Here is a 20,000-nt window from a genome sequence, read left to right on the forward strand (position 1 = left end):
AAGTATGATACTATGGCACAGAATGATTCACTACTTTATATAAAGTGGTATCAAAGAATACCATGGCGCGCTTTTGCGAGAAATTATTATAGTACCATTATATATCCAAAACCTATATTATAGTACGTTTTAATAACATTAATATATATTACATTAATTCATTATTATAAAATTAACGTTACACGAATTTGATTTAAATATGCTATGATGGATGCAGTTTCCCGGGAAATCCGTCCCGACAGCTCTAAACAATTATTTTATGCTTTGGATATCAAGTTAAGGTACGGCAAAACGCGGTTTGGAAGATGCTTTTATGATATACTCGCTCATTATTTAAAATTTGTCCATTTCGAGGAAAAAGTTACATAGATAGTGTGACTTTAAAGATGCGTTTTTTCATCCGGGGCTTCAGACCGATGAATGATTGGCAGAGACGCAGCGCGCGGAAGCGGGAAACACAAACACAGACGCATGTCTCGACGCGACGCGACCGAGGACGGATTTAAATATGTTTTCGCGATTCTGCGCTCGTTATATCCGCGCGTTCAGACTCTGGAGGAGTTCGCAGACGGACTCGTGTTCTCAGACGGACGGAAACCGGTTCTTCTTGAGGAAAAAGACGGCGCGCGATTTCAAAAACTCACCAGAGGACTGATCATATGCGCGTGCACGCCTCCGCAGCAGCTGCGCGTGCCCGCACAGGTACCTCACACACCTGTTTGAGTTCTTTTAATTCTACATCAATCGTATTCTACATTATTCTATATCAATTCTCCTGACCGAAATCGCTTTGTCATTGTTTACAAATAGCTTATACATCTGCCATAACTTCGCAAGTGTCTTATACTTAACGTTACCGCATGTTTCATACTCATAAACATAAAACATACAGACCTGCCAAAAAGAACCGTAGTATTTGACATGGACTTAATGTAATGTTATGTTTTTTGCTTTTTGCATATGGTGCCATGGTATTCTTTTACGTACCTTGGAGTAACGTTACCATGGTATTACTGTACATTACATGTATTGTCTTGAATTGAGAGCATTATTTTATGGTTGTTAAAATAAAACAAAGAAAGTTCTTAGAAAAATAAAAAAGAAAGTTCTTAGAAAATTATTATTTAGGTTAATTCCCAAAATAACCAGTTATACTATATACTCCAAATCTCAAGGTCTTCATTTTTTGCTAAATGTAGCTATATTGTTAATCTGCTAAATGTGACTATAAAGTATGATGATATTAAGATATTACAAACATAAACATCATTATTTTCTGTAAATCTGCTTTGTTTCAATGTGTAATATGAAAAGCACTGTACAAAAAAAAAATTGGCAGTTACTAATGTTAGGGAAGTTATGGAAACTTGTTTCCGCGACAGAATAAAAATTTTAATTGTGCATTTTTATCTCACAATTTTGACTTTTTCCCTTAAATTCTATATGTAAACGTACAATTCTGAGGGAGAAAAATTGTGAAGAATTGTGAGATATAGCCTAAATTGATATAATAAAGTCAGAATTGTGAGTTACGAAGTCGCTTTTACATTTATTATTTTTGACCCTGGACCACAAAACCAGTCATAAGGGTCAATTTTTCGAAATTGAGATTTATACATCATCTGAAAGATTTATTCATCATCTAAATAATCTTTTCATTGATGTATGGTTTGTTAGGATCGGACAATATTTGGCTGAGACACAACTATTTGAAAATCTGGAATCTGAGGGTGCAAAAAAATCTAAATATTGAGAAAATCAGCTTTAAAGTTGTTCAAATGAAGTTCTTAGCAATGCATATTACTAATCAAAAATGAAGTTTTGATATATTTACAGTAAGAAATTTACAAAATATCTTCATGGAACATGATCTTTACTGAATATCCTAATGATTTTTGGCATAAAAGAGAAATGTATAATTTTGACCCATACAATGTATTGTTGGCTATTGCTACAAATATACCTGTGCTGCTTATGACTGCTTTTGTGCTGCAGGGTCACATTTTTAATAAACAAAAAACAGAATTGTGAGAACAAATTCAGCATTACAAGATATAAACATATAATCAAGAGATTTTACGAGAGGAATTGTGAGGAAAAAATAGAATTGTGAGTTAAAAAGTAACAATTAACTTTTTTTAATTCTGTGGCAGATTCAGAATTCTCTCACAATATTAGATATAAATTTTGAGAAAAAAGTCAGAATTGCAAGATATAAACTCTGAATTGCAAGAGGAAAAAAAGTCTTTAAATGTTTATATTTTTCTTTGAACAATGTCCGAATTGTGAGCTAAAAAATTGCAATTACTTTTTCATTTTTAAAAATTTTAGTTTTTTATTCTGTGGCAGAAACAAGTTTCTATGTACTGTTCTGTGTTAGTTTTAGTCTAATTTAGTAAAAATGGTTGAAAGAAAACAAATATTTAAACATAAAAAATGACGTAAGAATTCGTTCAATGTCTGATTTCAGCTCAGCACGCTGCCCGAGGTTTTAGCGTTCACGCTAAACCACATCAAGCGGAAGAAACTGCGGAACGTGCTGGGATTCGGCTATCAGTGCAGCGACGTGGCAGCCTGCTCGGACCCCTTCCGTTTCCACGGCGACGTTTCGCAGACGGCCGCCTCCATCAGCACCAGCGAGCTGTGGAAGCGGATCAACCAGCGCCTGGGAACGGAAGTCACGCGATATCTGCTGCAGGATTGCGCAATCTTCACCACCGTCCCGCCATCCTGTTTGCTGCAGGTCTGCGGCGAGCCTGTGTACGATCTTCTGCTGCCGCGCACCTGGTCCGGCTTCTTCTTGGATCGTGGCGCGACTCAAACATCGTCCGGCGTTACGCGAAAAACTCCTGTCGCCGTCGCACGGAAGAAAGTCGCGAAAGACGATAAGAAAATTGTTTCGAAAAAGAGAGCGAGAGTGGAGGAAATGGACGACAAACGGGAAGATCGCCCGGTAGTAAAGAAGCGACGGCTTACGATGGACGAAACCGACGGGTCGTCAAATGTACGAAACCCCGAAAATCACGGATCGCGGAGCTGGAAACCGGCGGATCAGCCTCCTCCGCGACCGTCGCGCTGTTCCATCCGAGTTTTGAGCATGCTTTACGGTGGGCGGGGCTTGAAGGGCTTCCTGCTTAACAGGAAGCTGAAAGCAGGTGTGGGCGGGGCTAGACGGCTGCAGGGGGCGGATCTCGTGCGCATCATTTTCCTCCAATCGGAGTCCAACGTGTTTGACGGACAGGCCAAGTTTAGGAAGCTTCCCAAGCGTTTCTTCGCAATGGTTCCCTTGTTCGCTCGGCTCTTGCGGCAGCACAGGAAGTGCCCGTATGCCCTCTTCCTGCGCAGGAAGTGCTCGGTGAATCCAGAGACGGAGGATATGGAGTCGCTGCTGAAGTTGCACTTGTCGCCTTACAGGGTGTATCTGTTCGTCAGGGAGTGTTTGCGATACGTTGTTCCCGAAGAACTCTGGGGATCCCAAGAAAACCAGCTCCACTTCCTGTCCAACGTGAAGAACTTCCTGCGTCTTGGGAAGTTTGAGCGTCTCCCTTTGGTACAGCTGGTGTGGAAGATGAAGGTCAAGGCCTGCCATTGGCTGGGGCTCAAGAAACGTGTGTCTTTAACGCCTTTATTCTCTGTTTCATAACTTTGGTTGTTTAAAGCCAAGCAGATTGGATTTTTAAAAATTATTATTATTCTTTTATATAATAAATATAAATATATATGTATATATATTATGTATTTTTTATATATTATGTATAATGCAGGATTAATATAGTTAATTAAAGCTCAAACCATACAAATATAATTCTTAAATGAAATGAACATGAACTGAAATCATATAAAATATAAACATTAAACTCATTTTATTCCAGATAGTTGCCAAGGCAACATTTCTCATTTTCATTTACTATATGTTGAAGTACAAAAATAACAAAAACGAAATAAATAAAAATGACAAAAATTGTAATAGTATATCAATGGTACTAAAATAACATCAGATGGTCAGGTCTCAAATACAAGGTTAGTATAGTTAACTAAAACTAACATAAAAATACTTTACTTAAAATAAATAATAACGGACGTAAAAACACAAAAAGAAAAAAAAAAACTATAAAAAATCCTTAAACTTATTTTATTTTAGCTATTTTATAAGGCAGCATTTTAAAATTTTTGTTTAGTTAAGTACTAAAACAGCTAAAACTGACGTTAAAATGAATAAAAATGGAAACAAAAAAAAACTTCTAAAACTTAAAATTAATTCATATTAAAAATATTAATAAAACTATAATAATATACCATTGATACTAATATAACACTTTACTTGAAATAAAAATAAATGTTAACTGAAGTAAAAATGTAAAAAAAAACATTTAAGAAATTTATTTTATCTCAGCTACTTGCCAAGGCAACATTTTTAATTTTTAATTTAAGTTGAAGAGCTAAAATAACATAAAGTAAAGTGAATAAAAGTATATAGATGTATTTAAAATAAATGAATAAATAACAAAAACAAAAACGTACTAAAACTTTAACTAAAATTAAAATAGAAATAAAAATAATAAAAATATTCATAAAACTATAATAATATATCAGTGATACTAAAATAACTTTGGTATTACAGTATATCCATCAGATGGTCTCAAATACAAGGTTACTATAGAAAGCTAAAATAAAACTGAAAAACAAAATATAAAAAATCTTATATTGTTTCAGCTAATTTTCATTTTCATATCATTGAAGAACTAAAATAACTAAAACAGGATTTAAAAATTAATCAAATATAAAAAAAACCAAAATAACGAATAAAAATAACAAAAACACAACAAAGTTACTGAGCTTTACAATGAAAATGGAACATATAAAAAAAGAAAAATCAGATATCTAATAAAAACTATAATAGTGTATCACTGAAAGTAAAGTAATCTAGCTATGGCTAGTTGTCTTGATTTAACTAGTCTCTCTCTTTCTTCTTGCTGCAGGTCACTGCGCGAGTGAGCACCGCTACAGAGAGTGGATCTGGGGTCAGTTTCTGGGCTGGATGTTGAACGGTTACGTGATGGGTTTGGTCAAAGCGCTGTTCTACGTCACCGAGAGCATGGGACAGAAGCACACGCTGCGCTTCTACAGAGGGGAAGTGTGGATCAAACTACAGGAAATGGCCTTCAGGTGCGCGGAGCAACACTGTCATGTGACTCGCCTCACCTGTCCAGAACCTGAGCAAAATTATATTTGAATAGAAATTATAATTATTATAAATCTTTGTTTTTAGCATAATTCGGATTGTTTGCATAACAATTAAGCACATTTCCGTCCACTTTTATTTATTTTGTAAATAATATTTATTTTTAAATTAATCCATGTGTTTATTACCATGTTTAAATATGTTAAAAAATAAAAAATGTAATTTAAATTTAATTCATACTTTTATTCATCAAGGATGCATTAAATTGATCAAAAGTGAGAGTAAAGACATTTATAACGTTACAAAAAATTTCTATTTCAAATAAATGCTGTTTTTTTTTTACTTTATATTGGTCTGTGAATCCTAAAAAATAAAATGCGTGACTGTTTCCACAAAAATATTGTGCAGCACAACTGTTTTCAACATTGATAATAATCAGAAATGTTTCAAATCAGCATATTAGAATGATTTCTGAAGATCATGTGACACTGAAGACTGCAGTAATGATGCTGAAAATACAGCTGCGCATCACAGAAATAAATTACAGTTTAACACATATTCACATAGAAAACAGCTGTTTTACATTCTAATATTATTTCACAAATTTTACTGTTTTTGATCAAATAATCGAAGCTTGCTTGTTTCTTATTTTATCTTTAAATTGTAAAATAATTATTTTAAATGTTAACAAAATTCTTCTGTTAATTTTAAAATAAATAAAAACTATGTAATTCTGGTCACTGATCTGATGGTTTATTTGCAGAGCTCATCTGTCTAAGGGCCAGTGGAGGGCGCTGTCTCCATCGCAGGCCCTAAAGTTCCCCAAGACCACTGTAACGTCCCGAATCCGGTTCATCCCGAAGGTGAACAGCATGAGACCCATCACTCGCCTCGCAGGACCCAGAGACTCGCTGCAGGTGCGTCTGTCAGCCGCCAGGTAAACACATCAGATCACACAGGACTGAGTGAAGTGTGTGTGTGTCTGCAGCATTTCCAGAGCGGCGTGCGGCTCCTGCAGAACGTGCTGAGCGCGTGTGTGCGAGAGGCCCCGGGGCCCATGGGCTCCACCGTCTGGGGCTGGCAGGACATTCACCGCGTTCTCAAGGAGTTCGGCCCGCAGCAGAAGAGCTCGCCGAGACCGCTGTATTTCGTCAAGGTGCGTCTGTATATGCATCTACATATATATCTTAAATATATAAATGCTATATAAATGTGTGAATTATATAAAATGTACATTTATAATATAATATTTATAAATATATATTATTTTAATTTATAATATATTTAAAAATATATAATATAATTACATTAAATTACTGCTGTATATAATATATAGTATATACAGTATGTATGTTGTATCATTTAGTATTTATTAATAAATCATTTGCATAATAAATGTAGTTGTGTGTGTGTGTATATATATATATATATATATATATATAATAAATAGTGTATTAAAAGTTATGTATAATATAAATATGTATTTAAATGTGCAAATATGTATTATGTTACTTAAATAAGCAACATTAAATATATATAGTGTTCGTTATGTTAAAAAATATATATAAAATGGAATTAAAATATAATTATGTGTGTGTGTGTGTGTGTGTGTGTGTGTATGTATATATTAAATAATAAATGTGACCCTGGACAACAAAACCAGTCTTAAGTGTCAATTTTTCGAAATTGAGATTTCTACATCATCTGAAAGCTGAATAAATAATCTTTCCATTGATGTATGGAGATACAACTATTTGAAAATCTGGAATCTGAGGGAGCAAAAAAATCTAAATATTGAGAAAATCACCTTTAAAGTTGTCCAAATGAAGTTCTTAGCAATGCATATTAATGCAAGTTTTGATATATTTACGGTAAGAAATTTACAAAATATCTTCATGGAACATGATCTTTACTTAATATCCTAATGATTTTTAGTATAAAAGAAAAATCAATAATTTTGACCCATACAGTGTATTTTTGGCTATTGCTACAAATATACCCCAGCGACTTAAGACTGGTTTTGTGCTCCGGGGTCACATATAAATATTTATAATGAAACATCTTCAGATTTATTTGCATAACACATTTAGTAATAAGCGATTACATTTTGCCAATATCTCACTGAACTCATTTATCCAGTGTTTGTGGCATCTGCTGCGTGTCCCATCATTCCCGGCGGTGTTGTTGTGTGTGTCAGGTGGATGTGAGCGGAGCGTACGACAGTCTCCCTCATCAGAAGCTGGTGGAGGTGTTGGGTGAAGTGCTGCGTTCGTTCTCCGAGCGGAGCTTCTTCGTGCGTCAGTACGCCCGCGTCTGGAACGACCCTCACCTGGGCCTGAGGAAGCACTTCTGCACTAGAGTACGTGAGCGTGAATCAGTGGATCAGACACACTGCAGCGAGTGTGTGACGCGTGTGTGTGTGTGTGTGTGTGTGATCAGGCCGAGATGAGCGAGCCGCTCAACATGAAGGGCTTCGTTGTGGAGGAGCAGGCCGGCGGGACGCTGCACGACGCCATCCTCGTGGAGCGGGTGAGAGACGCACGTTTAACACATTACTTCCATTTGTTTCAATTATGCCAAAATCATAACAAAATTCAAACAATAAATACATTTTTTGGCGCTTTTTAATTTGGCGATCGCTTTAGCGCCTCAGTGAACCCATATCTTTCTCTTCACTACTGCAGTATTGTACATAATGCACATGAATTCACATCAAAAGGTCGGCTATTTTATAAGAGAGCCTACAGTACATCTTACTGAAATGTCTCATGTAAAGCTCATCCAGTGTTTCAAACTGCGGAAAATGTGTAAAGCTTGTAAGCAATGCCACGTAATAATACATTTACCTCAAAATAACCATTCAGTGTCCATAAGCTCATCAGTCAGCTAGAAAAATAACTATAAAGAGGAGCTATATTGCTATATTTATGCACTGTTGCATATTAATATATTTTTACTTAACCTGTTGTCTCCATGATTCAACTCCTCTTATAAAATTGCATTTTACTAATGAAGACTGAATGTGTGAAAGACATATGACAACATTTATAAGATGCATTGAGGAGGAGCCCAAACTACACTCAGTGGCCGAGTGATGCTTATGGTCCGTGATATAAGATTCTGTGTAATGAACAATTTTTATGACTGTATATTTCAAGTTGGAAAAGACGTTTAGTTCCCACTTTAAGTGAACGTTAGTCCCCAGGTCATCTACAAGATGGATTAAAATGCTGATAAATTCAAGAAAAGATGAGACTTAATAAACACACAATAGTATGATTGAAATGTTAAAATGTAAAATAAATAAATAACAAAAATAAAAGTAAACGCGTTTATTCTGTGGCACCTAAAAAAAAAAGTTTTTTCTTATTGGAGCCAATGGCTCCTTACTCTATTACATTTAAATGTCTTATATTTTTGTTTAATTGTTTTTATGTTCAAGATCCACGTCATATTTATATAAATATATATATATATATATATATAAATAATATAAAACTTTTTGTTAAAGGGGTCATATGATGTTATTTTAAAGATCATTATTTTGTGTATTTGGTGTAACAGAATATGCTTTAATGTTCAAAAAACACATTATTTTTCAAATACTGTACATTATTCTAGTTCCTCTATGCCCCGCCTCTCTCAAACGCGTCCTTTTCTACAAAGCCCCTCCTTCCGACAAGCGCAGTCTGCTCTGATTGGCCAGCTGACCCAGTGCATTGTGATTGGCCGAACACCACAAGCACGCGTCGGAAATGTAACGCATCATTCCATAATCGCAAGCTTCAGCTTTCAAGTAAGTTTTTTCAGTTCAAGCCCGAGAGGGGAACAGAGTTACGTGCAAAACTCCTCATTTGAACAGTCAATAGCAAATACTTAATAAAAACAGTTAATAACAAAACATACTTACAGTCGCTGATTCAGAAGCGCCAGATTGTCAGAGCAAAGTCAGAATTTACCTTTTTTTTTTTTTAAATAGGCTTTGTGCACAGCCAGCCTTGTACTCTACTAGGTTCACGAAAATGTTGTCCATAAAATGCGTTGCACAAATTCGAACATCTGGGTTGTGCTGTTCTGTTGTAAACAAATTTGCATCTACTCCTAATTGCATCAATTCCTAATTGCATCTACTGTGTGTGTGTGTGTGTGTGTCAGCATTCGTCTGAGGTCCGAGGTGGAGACGTGTTTCAGTTCTTCCAGAAGATGCTGAGCAGCTACATCATCCATCATGACAATAAGTGAGTTCATTCATTGATGATGTTTTCAGATGGTGATGATGTCATCGCGTGCCCGTGTTGGGATGGTGATGATGTCATCTCCTGTGTGCGTGTTCAGGATGTTCCATCAGGTGTGTGGAATCCCGCAGGGGTCTTCGGTGTCGGCGCTGCTGTGTAACCTGTGCTATGGACACATGGAGAACTCACTGCTGAAGGGCATCGCTAAAGGAGGGTGAGACCACACACACAAAACACCCTCATAGTCCTGAAAATAGAGTTAAAAAAACCCTCTGCAGTGAATGGGTGCCGTCAGAATGAGAGTCTGATAAAAGCATCACAATAATCCACAGCACTCCAGTCCATCAGTTAACATCTGGAGAAGACAAAAGCTGAAACACATCCAGCATTAAGACGTTTATAACTAAAATACAATAGAGTTCATAATCCATAATAACTCTTCCTCCAGTGAAATCAGTTGATTTAGATCAGAACTTTGGAGCGGGTTCGTAAATCTTTTTTCTGATTTCATTTTTAAAAAAATTTTATTAAACATAAAAAAACATCAAACCATTAAGGCAGTACAATTATAAAAAGAAAAAAAAGAAAAAAGAAAGTATACACACATACAAATCCATTAAGAAAATTAACTGTGGTTTTACTATAGTAAAAGTGTAGTAACCATGTCTTTTGTATAACCACAGTTTTACTACAAATACCATGGTTAAACTATGGTTAGTGTAGCAAAACCATGGTTACTTTATAGTTAGCATAGTTTAAAGGGGTGGTTGACCGTTTTTTCCCTAGGCTTGATTGTGTTTATGGGGTGCAGTCTGAAGGTCTGGAATCCATGGCAGCTTTCATTAGCTAAGGCCCGCCCATGATGCCGTTTGACCGACATGTCAAACAACCAATCACAGTTTGTTTCATTCAGCGTCACGTTTCGGGGCGTGGAAATGTCGCCACAATAACAGACAGTGTAAAACTCTTGGACGTTTTTTAAAGATTCTATGCTGCGAACTTGAAATATTTCACATACTTTCGAGAATCCAGCGTTTATTTGGTCCTGAAGCGTTTGTCGTCACAGTTGTAAACACGACGGCTTTCTTCTTTCGTGAGGGGGTTTGGCGTCTCGGCATCTTTGTTTCCAGGCGGATCGTTAAAGAACGAGACACACTCATCTCCCGGAAATCCTGTATAATTCAACCAGTCCGACGACGACTTCGAAACTCCTGAAGTGTTTCCACTTTTGTGTGCCGTTTAGCCAGCGGTCCGTGGGCGTTAGCCCAGCAGTCTAACATGTGTAAATACTTCGTTTTTAAAAAAACGCATTGTTTTTCAAATAATTGACCTTTATTTCACACCGCGCTGTCCCTTCTCTGATAAACACGCTGATCATTTCCTGCTTTGATGAAGCCCCTCCCTCAGAAATACGCGATGGGCTCTGATTGGTTAGCTGGCCCAGTGTGTTGTGATTGGCTAAGCCGCCTCTAGAGCACATCTGAACTTCCCGCCCCTCAGCTCAGCGGCATGTGCTCCGGTTGTATTGTAAACAATGGCGTCGTCTATATTGCTTATCAATTTGAGCCCGATTGAGACGCAGAGGATATTAGTGAAGAGGATCACAGGGCGATGTGAGGAACAGGATTGAGAACCGCTGCTTTAAAACATATGATTTTGAAACTTGTGAATCCATTAGAATCGTTTGAAGACAGAATCGCGATTCATATATGAATATGAATATTATAAAAGTGTGTTTTCATTATAAAAATGTCTGTTGCGTTTTAAGATTGTATTATTTCCATGTCTTTTCTAGGTCTAGAAATCACGCTTTTAAAATCTTGAAGTTGCTATGATAGTATGAATGCAGTCTGGACATGGACATATTTTCATGGCATTCTCACTGTATTTTGCACATTGCGCAGATTTGATCGGGAAAAACTCAAACCGATTCCAAAAATGTAATGAGAAATTACAGAACATATATGAATGAAGCAGATATCATAGATTTTTTCATGCTGTTCAGCCAGAAAAAAAGTTGAAGATACCTACAAATCACATTTGAATTGTCATTAGCTATATTTACATGAATCCTAATAATCCAGTTTGATTGATGGCTCAATCAGACTGAACATCCTCCATGTGAAGTGAACATCCTAATCCATCTGAATTAAATATTATATATTTATATTATATAAATATAAAATATTATATATTTTCAATAACTTGTGAAACATTAAACTTTGTTCAGAATAGATGTACATGCAAACGAATATGTGAATTGGTTTGCGAAGTTTAGGACGCATAAACACAGAATCGGATTGGATTCATCCGTATTGATGAATATCAGTGAATGTAAACAGCTTTGAGTCCAAACTAATGTAATTTTAGTATAGTTTATATACTATTTAGTTAGCTAGAGTTAGCTTTTATTTTTATATTTTTTGCCGTTTTAGTTAGTATTTGTCACTTTTATTATTATTTTTTTAATATTACTTTTTAGGTTTAATTTATTTTTATTTCATTTTCAGTTTTAATTTTTATTGCTTCAACTAATTTTTTTTTTTTTAATCTAGTATTTATGTTTTTTTTTTAAAAAATTTATTTCAGCTTTTCCCATCCACAAACATGTTTAGGGTCTCTTAACTAGTTGCTAATTAGCATGCATATTAATAGAATTCTACATCCCTAATGCTACCCAACACCTAAACTTAACAACTACCGCACTAACTATTAATAAGCAGCAAATTAGGAGTTTATTGAGGGAAAAGTCATGGTTAATAGTGAATAAGTGTTCCCTATTCTAAAGTGTTACCATATGTTTTTAGTCATTTTAATAGTTTCTGGTTAAAGATAATAACACTGGTGCAAACATCTCCAGAAGATGTCATGTTTGCATGCATTGTGTTTAATGTGTGTCTCATAATACATCAAGTTAAACTAAATGAAAATGAAGTGTTGCTTCGGCAGCTGGCTGAAATAAAACGTTTACTCTTTGAATGTATTTTATTTAGTTTCAGTTAATGTTTATTTTAAGTATTTATATTTTATTTTAATTTCATTTTTTTTTTTTTTCAATTAACAAAAATGTTTTAGTTAACAAATTCAGCGTGTTCTGTGTGTTTAATGATTGTGTGTCTGTCGTTGGCAGGTGTCTCATGCGGCTGGTGGATGATTTTCTGCTCATTACGCCTCATCTGAGCAAAGCCACGGAGTTCCTGACGTACGTCCACACGCAACACGTGATCCAAACAAGGCTGTAACCTTGTCTTGAGCATTGGGGGAGACAAATTTTGTAATATATATATTACACGTATTCGTTTTGAACCGTTCGGTACGAGGTTTTCGGTTCGGGACGCATTACAAACTGAACGATTCGTTGGACTAATCCTATTACAGCATCTTATCCTATTAGGTTTGATTAGTGCCTGTGTGCATTTAGAGTTTGTTCTTTCACTGCATGATTCAGTCTATTATTAAAATGCATTTAGAATGATCACAAAATTCAAGATATGGGGGCAGAAAATGTATATATTTACATAATTTCATATAGTTAATCAATATCACAGGAAAGTGCCGTTTTTTCTCTCCAAAAATCAGCATGATTACAAATGATTTTTACAACAGTTCAATAAGTAAGAGGTTAATTAAGAGACTTACGTTTTAGACAGCATATCGCCTGTTTTTGCTCAATTTCGCCAACCAAAATAAAAGCAACACGATGGTGTTTCGTTCCTGAATGAATCAACTGTTTAAATGATTCGGTTCGATCGCAGTGACTCACTTATTAACAGTGACTCGCTGCCACCTGCTGGCGGTTTTAAATTCACATTTAAAGTATCTTTAAAAATTTTAATTAATTTCAAACATCAGTTGTCAGCGTTTTGTTTAAAATATCAAAACATTATTTATGCATGTGTAACTGCAGGTTAAAGCATTGCATGAGCTGCATTAGACAGTGTGTAAAAGCATCTAAATGCCATTCAGATGCAACTTCGACGCTTCCTCTGCATTGCAAAGATGATACTGACTTCATTTGCTTGGTAACAGCCCAAATGTCTTATTGACTGATTAAATGTAAAAAAAAAAAAAAACGCTGACTCAAAAGGTGATGCACACTTTTAGAAAATAAATGGCTTTATAAAGGTAAAAAAAATGCCCATAAAAGGTAAAAATCAATTTAAACTTATTGGAAAAGATTAATCTGCTACAATAGGCTACATCAGCTGGAATACTTCAGACCGGAGCTGTTTTTGTTTTATATGCGGCTAAGAAGGTGTCCATATTAGAGATAACCACCATGTTTAGAATGAAACCATCATATTTAAAAACATGATATTAATCATGTCATGTAATAAAATATCATTTGTTGTTACTACTGTAAATATATATTCAATTATTATTGGATCTCCTTCAATACTTTCAGAATCCTTACTTATTCAAATTATTTTGTTTCTGAATTTTAAAAATATTTTTACATTAACATATTTTAATGGCAGTATATTTATTGAACAAATTTATTATTTTATTTAAAAAAAAAAACAGAAAATAGTACAAACTTTGCTAAAGTGATTGTTTTGAACAAGTATTAACTTAAAACATTATTTTAGCTGAAGTATCTGTGTATATATATATATATATATATATATATATAGTTATGCAGGTGTGCATTAAAACCATTTATTTCAAAGTCAGTTTAATTCCCATCCTATATTAATGCGCTGCTTTCATTGACGCACAGAAATCGGAGATTGCGCACAGAAACATTACATTCAGAAACTTGCTGTCAACGCTGACTTTTATTAATAAATGATTAGTGATACTGAATCCGGAATTGCTACACTATATTTCTCATTTTGAAATAAAACTCACAGCTTCATTGTTTGTAGAGAGAGATGCACAGACTCAGGAAACTATCACACATGCAACTTTAATCTCTCTTTTTCTCTCTTGCTCGCTCGCTGACAAAATAGCAATATTTGAGGAAAAAATCAAGTAGTTTGCATCACTGGATATAGCTGTCGGCCATTTAACATTTCTATTGTAAAACAGTTGATTAATGTTAAATGATTTGCAACTTCCATAGTACCTCGCTTTCTTTCAATATTAAATTGGCGATTCATACTGAAATTTACGCTCTGCTTCTGTGAACAGTAAAGCCTGCCTACTTTGATTTGATTTACTTTGATCTCAATTATTTTGACATTGATGAGCGCTGAGCAACTTTTTTGTCATCCTAAAAAACAAAGCGCTGCTTAATGGAGATCAGTGCAAGAGTTTAAAATATTAGGGGGGACAGATTGGCCATTTCTAATTATTGGGGGGCCCTGGATCCAAACGCATTCACTCACTCATCTGTCTGTCTGTCAGGACGCTGCTGGCCGGCGTTCCCGATTACGGCTGTCAGATCAACCCTCAGAAGGTGGCGGTGAATTTCGCCGTGTGTGTGGAGTGGCTGGACTCGGGTGTGAGAGTCCTGCCCTCCTGCTGTCTGTTCCCCTGGTGCGGTCTGCTGCTGGACACACACTCGCTGGACGTCTACAAGGACTACTCACGGTAATTAGGGCTGTCAAAATGGATGAAAAACTAAACTCGAATTTTGTACTTTAATATTATCAATATTCAAATTTAAAAGGCATAATTTCAGTTAGGGGTAAAAAAGCTTTTGGCTTCTCTCCTGAGGCCACAAGAGGGCACATCAAAATATTACTAATGCACGTTTCTTCAAAGCAATAAAATAACACGACTACCTTTTGAAAAAAGTGCATAATGTTTAAAATAATGTTTATAATCATATATAATTAAGTTGCTTAAACAATTAGAAACAAAACCGCATCATGTATAGTTTAATACAAAGGACCGAAAACCAATCACACAGAGTACTTTTTCTACTTAAAAACATGAAATGCAGAAAAACCGGCATAAAGTCTCGAGACATGTTTTTTAAAAGTTGAACTTGCATTAATTTTACATGCTTTCTAAACATGCGGCTGTGTTGTGCGAGACGCGAGTGCAACGCTGATAGATGTCCCTTTAGAAATATGCATTCTGTGTGAACGGCTTAGGTTCAGTTTTGACATAAACATCTTCTCCGCATTGGTGTTCTCTTTTTCCGCAATATTTTGATAGCAGCGCTGCATCCAGTGGGTTCAACTGGATAGGCTAAAAAAAGCATTAAAATGCAACGACACCTTCATCGTCATCGCATCTCGTGTGCCACTGATAATGCAGCCTGACGCACGCCTACAATTCACCTACACCTACAATGTGGATTCAGTTTTTTATTTCTATTTTTGACAGCCCTAACGGTAATGAGACGCACCCATCACTGCTGCTATCAGGCCGTAAATCAGGGCGAGCCGCTGTCTTATCTGTGCACTGATGAGACGTCATCTGTAGGGTTTTATATGCACTCAAGGCATCCTAGGTGTATATGACTTTCTTCTTTCAGAAGAATCCAATTGGAGTTATATTAAAAAGGTCCTGGCTCGTCCAAGCTTTATAATGGCAGTGAATGGCTGTTATTTATCAACAGTATAAAAGAAGTCCAATAATGCGCATCCATCCGTAATGAAACATGCCTCACACGGCTCCGGGGGGTGAACAAAGGCCTCCTGTAGCGAATCCATGCGTTTTTGTAAGAAAAATATACCGTAATCTCTATCTTGCGCTTTATTGGACTTCTTTTGGACTTTTGAAAAATAACAGCCATTCACTGCCATTATAAAGCTTGGAAGAGACAGGACATTTTTTAATATAACTCTGATTAGATTTGTCTGAAAGAAGAAAGTCTTGCACCTAGGATGCCTTGAGGGTGAGTAAATCATGGGCTAATTTTAATTTTTGGGTGAACTAACCCTTTAAACACCAGTGATTGCTTTCAAATAGGTTTCCAGACTCTTTCCCCGTCTGTCATCGGTCAGTCAGAGAGTCCTGCCCTGGGTTATTATAGTTAAACAAAAACCATAAAATCATAAAAAAAAAGCATATCTCTTACGTGTCATATAATAAATGTTAACTGAAATAAAATGGATTTAAAAAAGATTTTATTTCAACTAGTTGCCAAAGGCAGTATTTCTTATTTTCATTTAGTTTAACTTGATGTACTGAAACTGAAAGCTAAAACTGATATAAAAAATTTAATAAAAACTATGTAAACATATTTAAAAAATAAATAGCAGAAATGAATGAAAAAATACAAATGTACAACAAAATTATTACAACTTTAACTAAAATACATTTGTTACTTGAGTTCAATTAATTTATTTTCAATTACACTTCAATTTATTTATTTTAGCTAGTTGCCATGGCAATATTTCTCAGTTTACGTTTAGTTTAGCTCAATATACCAAAAAACTTAACTAAAAAAAGAATACACATGATATAAACCATTAAATACCTAATTAAAAATGACAAAAATGCATAGCAAAATTGCTGAAACTTTTGCTGAACTAAAATGTATGTCGCTTGAAATACATTAAATGTTTTTTACATTTTGGCTAGTTGTCAAGGCAACATTTCTCTTTTTGCATTTAGTTCGACTAAAACTTATTTAAAAAACTATATAGACACATAAAAAACTAATATAAATGACAAAAATGTGCAACAAAACTAAACCTTTAGCTAACATATATCTGTTGCTTGTAATATAATAAATGTTAACTGAAATAAAACTTACATTTATTTTTTCAGCTACTTGCCAAAGCATCATCTCTCAACTTTCGTTTAGTTTAACTTGATGTACTGAAAAACTAAAATTGATATAAAAATTAAATTAAAAAACTATGTAAACATATTAAAAAAAACATCAAAAACTAATAAAAATGATAAAAACTGTTAAATATAATAAACTAAAACTAAAAATACTAATAAAATAATAACTTTAAAATTTATTTGTTACTTGCAACTAATGGTAACTGACTTCAAATAAAATAATAAAAACAGTATTTTAGCAAAAATCTCATTGCATTTAAACAAACGAGATGACTGTATAAATCATCTCTGCTCCACCCCCTCAGGTATGACGGCCTATCACTGCGCTACAGCCTGACGCTAGGCTCCGCCCACTCGCCATCCATGGTCATAAAGAAGCTGCTGTCGGTCCTCAGTCTCAAGTGTACCGACATCTTTCTGGACCTCAGGGTGAGACACGACCCTGAAACCTCAACGCAAGTCCCTCATTACAGCCCTGAAGATCAGTCTTTTAAATGGGTGGCACTGTTGCTCTCTTCTAAGAGCAGAATAAGAGTAATGTTGTTACAGTTTGTGCAGAAATCATTAGTATTCATCTGTGCTCCTGTGAGATGTGTGTTAGTGGAGTCAGGATGTCTGCTGTTTCTGCAGATGAATTCAGTGGAAGCTGTTTACAGGAGCTTATATAAACTGATTCTGCTGCAGGCGCTCAGGTAAACACTACACACACTGGTGCTCAAAAGTGTGCCATCAATGAGATATTTTAAAGGAAATTAATATTGTTATTAAATTGATCAAAAGTGACAGTATTAAGACATTTAAATGTTGCAAAATATTCCTATTTCTGTTCTTCTGAACTTTCTATTCATCTGTGAATCCTGAAAAATAAAATGCATCACAGTTTCCACAAAAATATTGTGCGGCACAACTGTTTTCAACATTTGATAATAATCAGAAATGTTTGTTGAGCAGCAAATCAGTATCTTAGAATGATTTCTGAAGATCATGTGACACTGAAGACCAGGATTACTGTAGTTAACTAAAAACTATCAAAACACTTTTGTTTATTAAAATGTATAAATGAAAATTGGAAATGTTGCCTTAGCAGCTAAAGCGATAAAATTACTAATTGTAAATAAAACCTAAAACTGAACTAATATTTAAACAGAAATAAAAATAAATTAAACCTAAATAGTGAAATGTAAAAAAAAAAAATAAAAGAGAGAATAATACAAAAACATTTTAGCTGTTTTAGTTTTGTTTTTTTATAATATTTTATAAATTTTCATTTAACTTTTAGTACTTCAACTCAAACTATTTTACATTTTAATTTTAGCACAAGTTTTAGTTTTGTTTTTTTAATATGTATATGAATACAAAATAAACTAAAATTTTAATAAAACGTAACATCTAAAAATAAAAGCTGATTCAAAATATAACAAAAATTATAATAGTATATAAATAGTACTGAAAAAAAACTGGAGTAATGATAAAAACTCAACTGTGCATCACAGGAATAAATTACATTTTACAATATATTCAAATAGTAAACATCCATTTTAAATCGTAATAATATTTTAAAATATTCTTGAGCAGCAAATCAGCATATTAGGATCATGTGACACTGAAGACTGCAGTAATGATGCTGAAAATTCAGCTGCGCATCACAGAAATAAATTACAGTTTAATAGAAAACAGCTGTTTGAAATCATAATAATAATTCACAATTTTTACTGTACTTTTGATCAAATAAATGCAGCCTAGGTGAGCAGAAGAGACTTTTCAAAAACTCCTACCGACCTCAAACTTTTGAAGTAGTGTACAATAGTTGTTTTGTCTTGTTTCTTTTGGCAAAAGTTTAACAAGACAGTGATATGAGTAACTGAGACTGTGCTGTTTGAATGTCTGCTGGTGAATGATTGTGTGACACTCTGAGCATTAATAAAAGATTCCATTCAGTGCAGTAACCATCAACCGAGTGACGCTGCTGTTTGTCAATGTGTGCCAGGTTTCACGCGTGTGTGAGGAGTTTGCCTCTGGGTCAGAACGTGGAGTCGAACCCGTGCTTCTTCCTGAAGATGATCTGGACGATGGCTCGAGTCACCAACAGACTCATCAGACACATCAATAAAGGCACGAGCGTTGGCTCTGCTACACACACACACACACACACACACGCACACAGTGTTGGGGAAAGTTACTTTTAAAAGTAATGCATTGCAATATTGTGTTACTCCCTAAAAAAGTAGCTAATTACGTTACTTAGGTACTTTTCCTCAACATGGCAACACCAGAGCCGTCACTCAATACATGAGAAACACAGTAACTGGAGTCACTTATCTGAAAAAGTAACTCAGATGATTCCTATTAAATTAAAAAGTAATGTATTACTATTTACTTAAAAAAAGTAATCTGATTGCGTAACTGGCGTTCCTGCACTCGCGTGTCTGATTGTGTTTGTGTCTCCTGCAGGTCTGGTTCTGGGTTCGCCGGACGGCGGAGGTCTTCTGCAGTACGAAGCTGTTCAGATGCTGTTCTGTTTGGCGTTTGAAGTGGTTTTCACGCGACACCGATCGCTTTACCGCAGCCTGCTCCCTCCGCTGCACAAACGTACGTTCAGTTTGCTTTAGATGCTCGTCTTCAGTCCCTTCTGTGCTTCAGGCCGTCGTTTGGTGTGGAATGAGGAGGAAACAGTTGCATTATGGGTTAGAGAGACTGTAAGAGCAATAATGTCATTTATAATAATAATAAGTGTTATTTTAGTGTAATTTAATATAATATTAGTTTAATAGTATATCATTAGTATAATAGTATTTAATAATATTTTGAAGTAGTTTTTAGATTTACTGTTTTAATTTTAGCGTACATTTTAGTTTTTTTGTGGTATGTCTAATTTTATTACTTTTTATTTC

General features: G+C 35.0%; 1 protein-coding gene across 1 annotated transcript in view; it reads left to right on the top strand.

Moving 5' to 3' along the window:
• Positions 1-279: 279 nt before the first annotated feature.
• Positions 280-20,000, top strand: part of tert (telomerase reverse transcriptase) — a 21,648-nt gene continuing 1,927 nt past the window's right edge. Inside the window, exons 1-15 of the mRNA XM_058753137.1 lie at positions 280-702; positions 2,471-3,608; positions 4,980-5,166; positions 5,946-6,099; positions 6,171-6,338; positions 7,380-7,541; positions 7,622-7,711; positions 9,338-9,420; positions 9,518-9,631; positions 12,548-12,619; positions 14,767-14,952; positions 17,415-17,538; positions 17,740-17,801; positions 19,097-19,221; positions 19,561-19,698. Of these exons, the coding sequence (XP_058609120.1) occupies positions 421-702; positions 2,471-3,608; positions 4,980-5,166; positions 5,946-6,099; positions 6,171-6,338; positions 7,380-7,541; positions 7,622-7,711; positions 9,338-9,420; positions 9,518-9,631; positions 12,548-12,619; positions 14,767-14,952; positions 17,415-17,538; positions 17,740-17,801; positions 19,097-19,221; positions 19,561-19,698 (3,085 nt within the window). The 5' untranslated portion in view covers positions 280-420. The remainder of the gene's footprint in view (positions 703-2,470; positions 3,609-4,979; positions 5,167-5,945; positions 6,100-6,170; positions 6,339-7,379; positions 7,542-7,621; positions 7,712-9,337; positions 9,421-9,517; positions 9,632-12,547; positions 12,620-14,766; positions 14,953-17,414; positions 17,539-17,739; positions 17,802-19,096; positions 19,222-19,560; positions 19,699-20,000) is intronic.

This window comes from Onychostoma macrolepis, chromosome 19, assembly GCF_012432095.1.
Source record: "Onychostoma macrolepis isolate SWU-2019 chromosome 19, ASM1243209v1, whole genome shotgun sequence".
NCBI classification, from domain to species: Eukaryota; Metazoa; Chordata; class Actinopteri; order Cypriniformes; family Cyprinidae; genus Onychostoma; species Onychostoma macrolepis.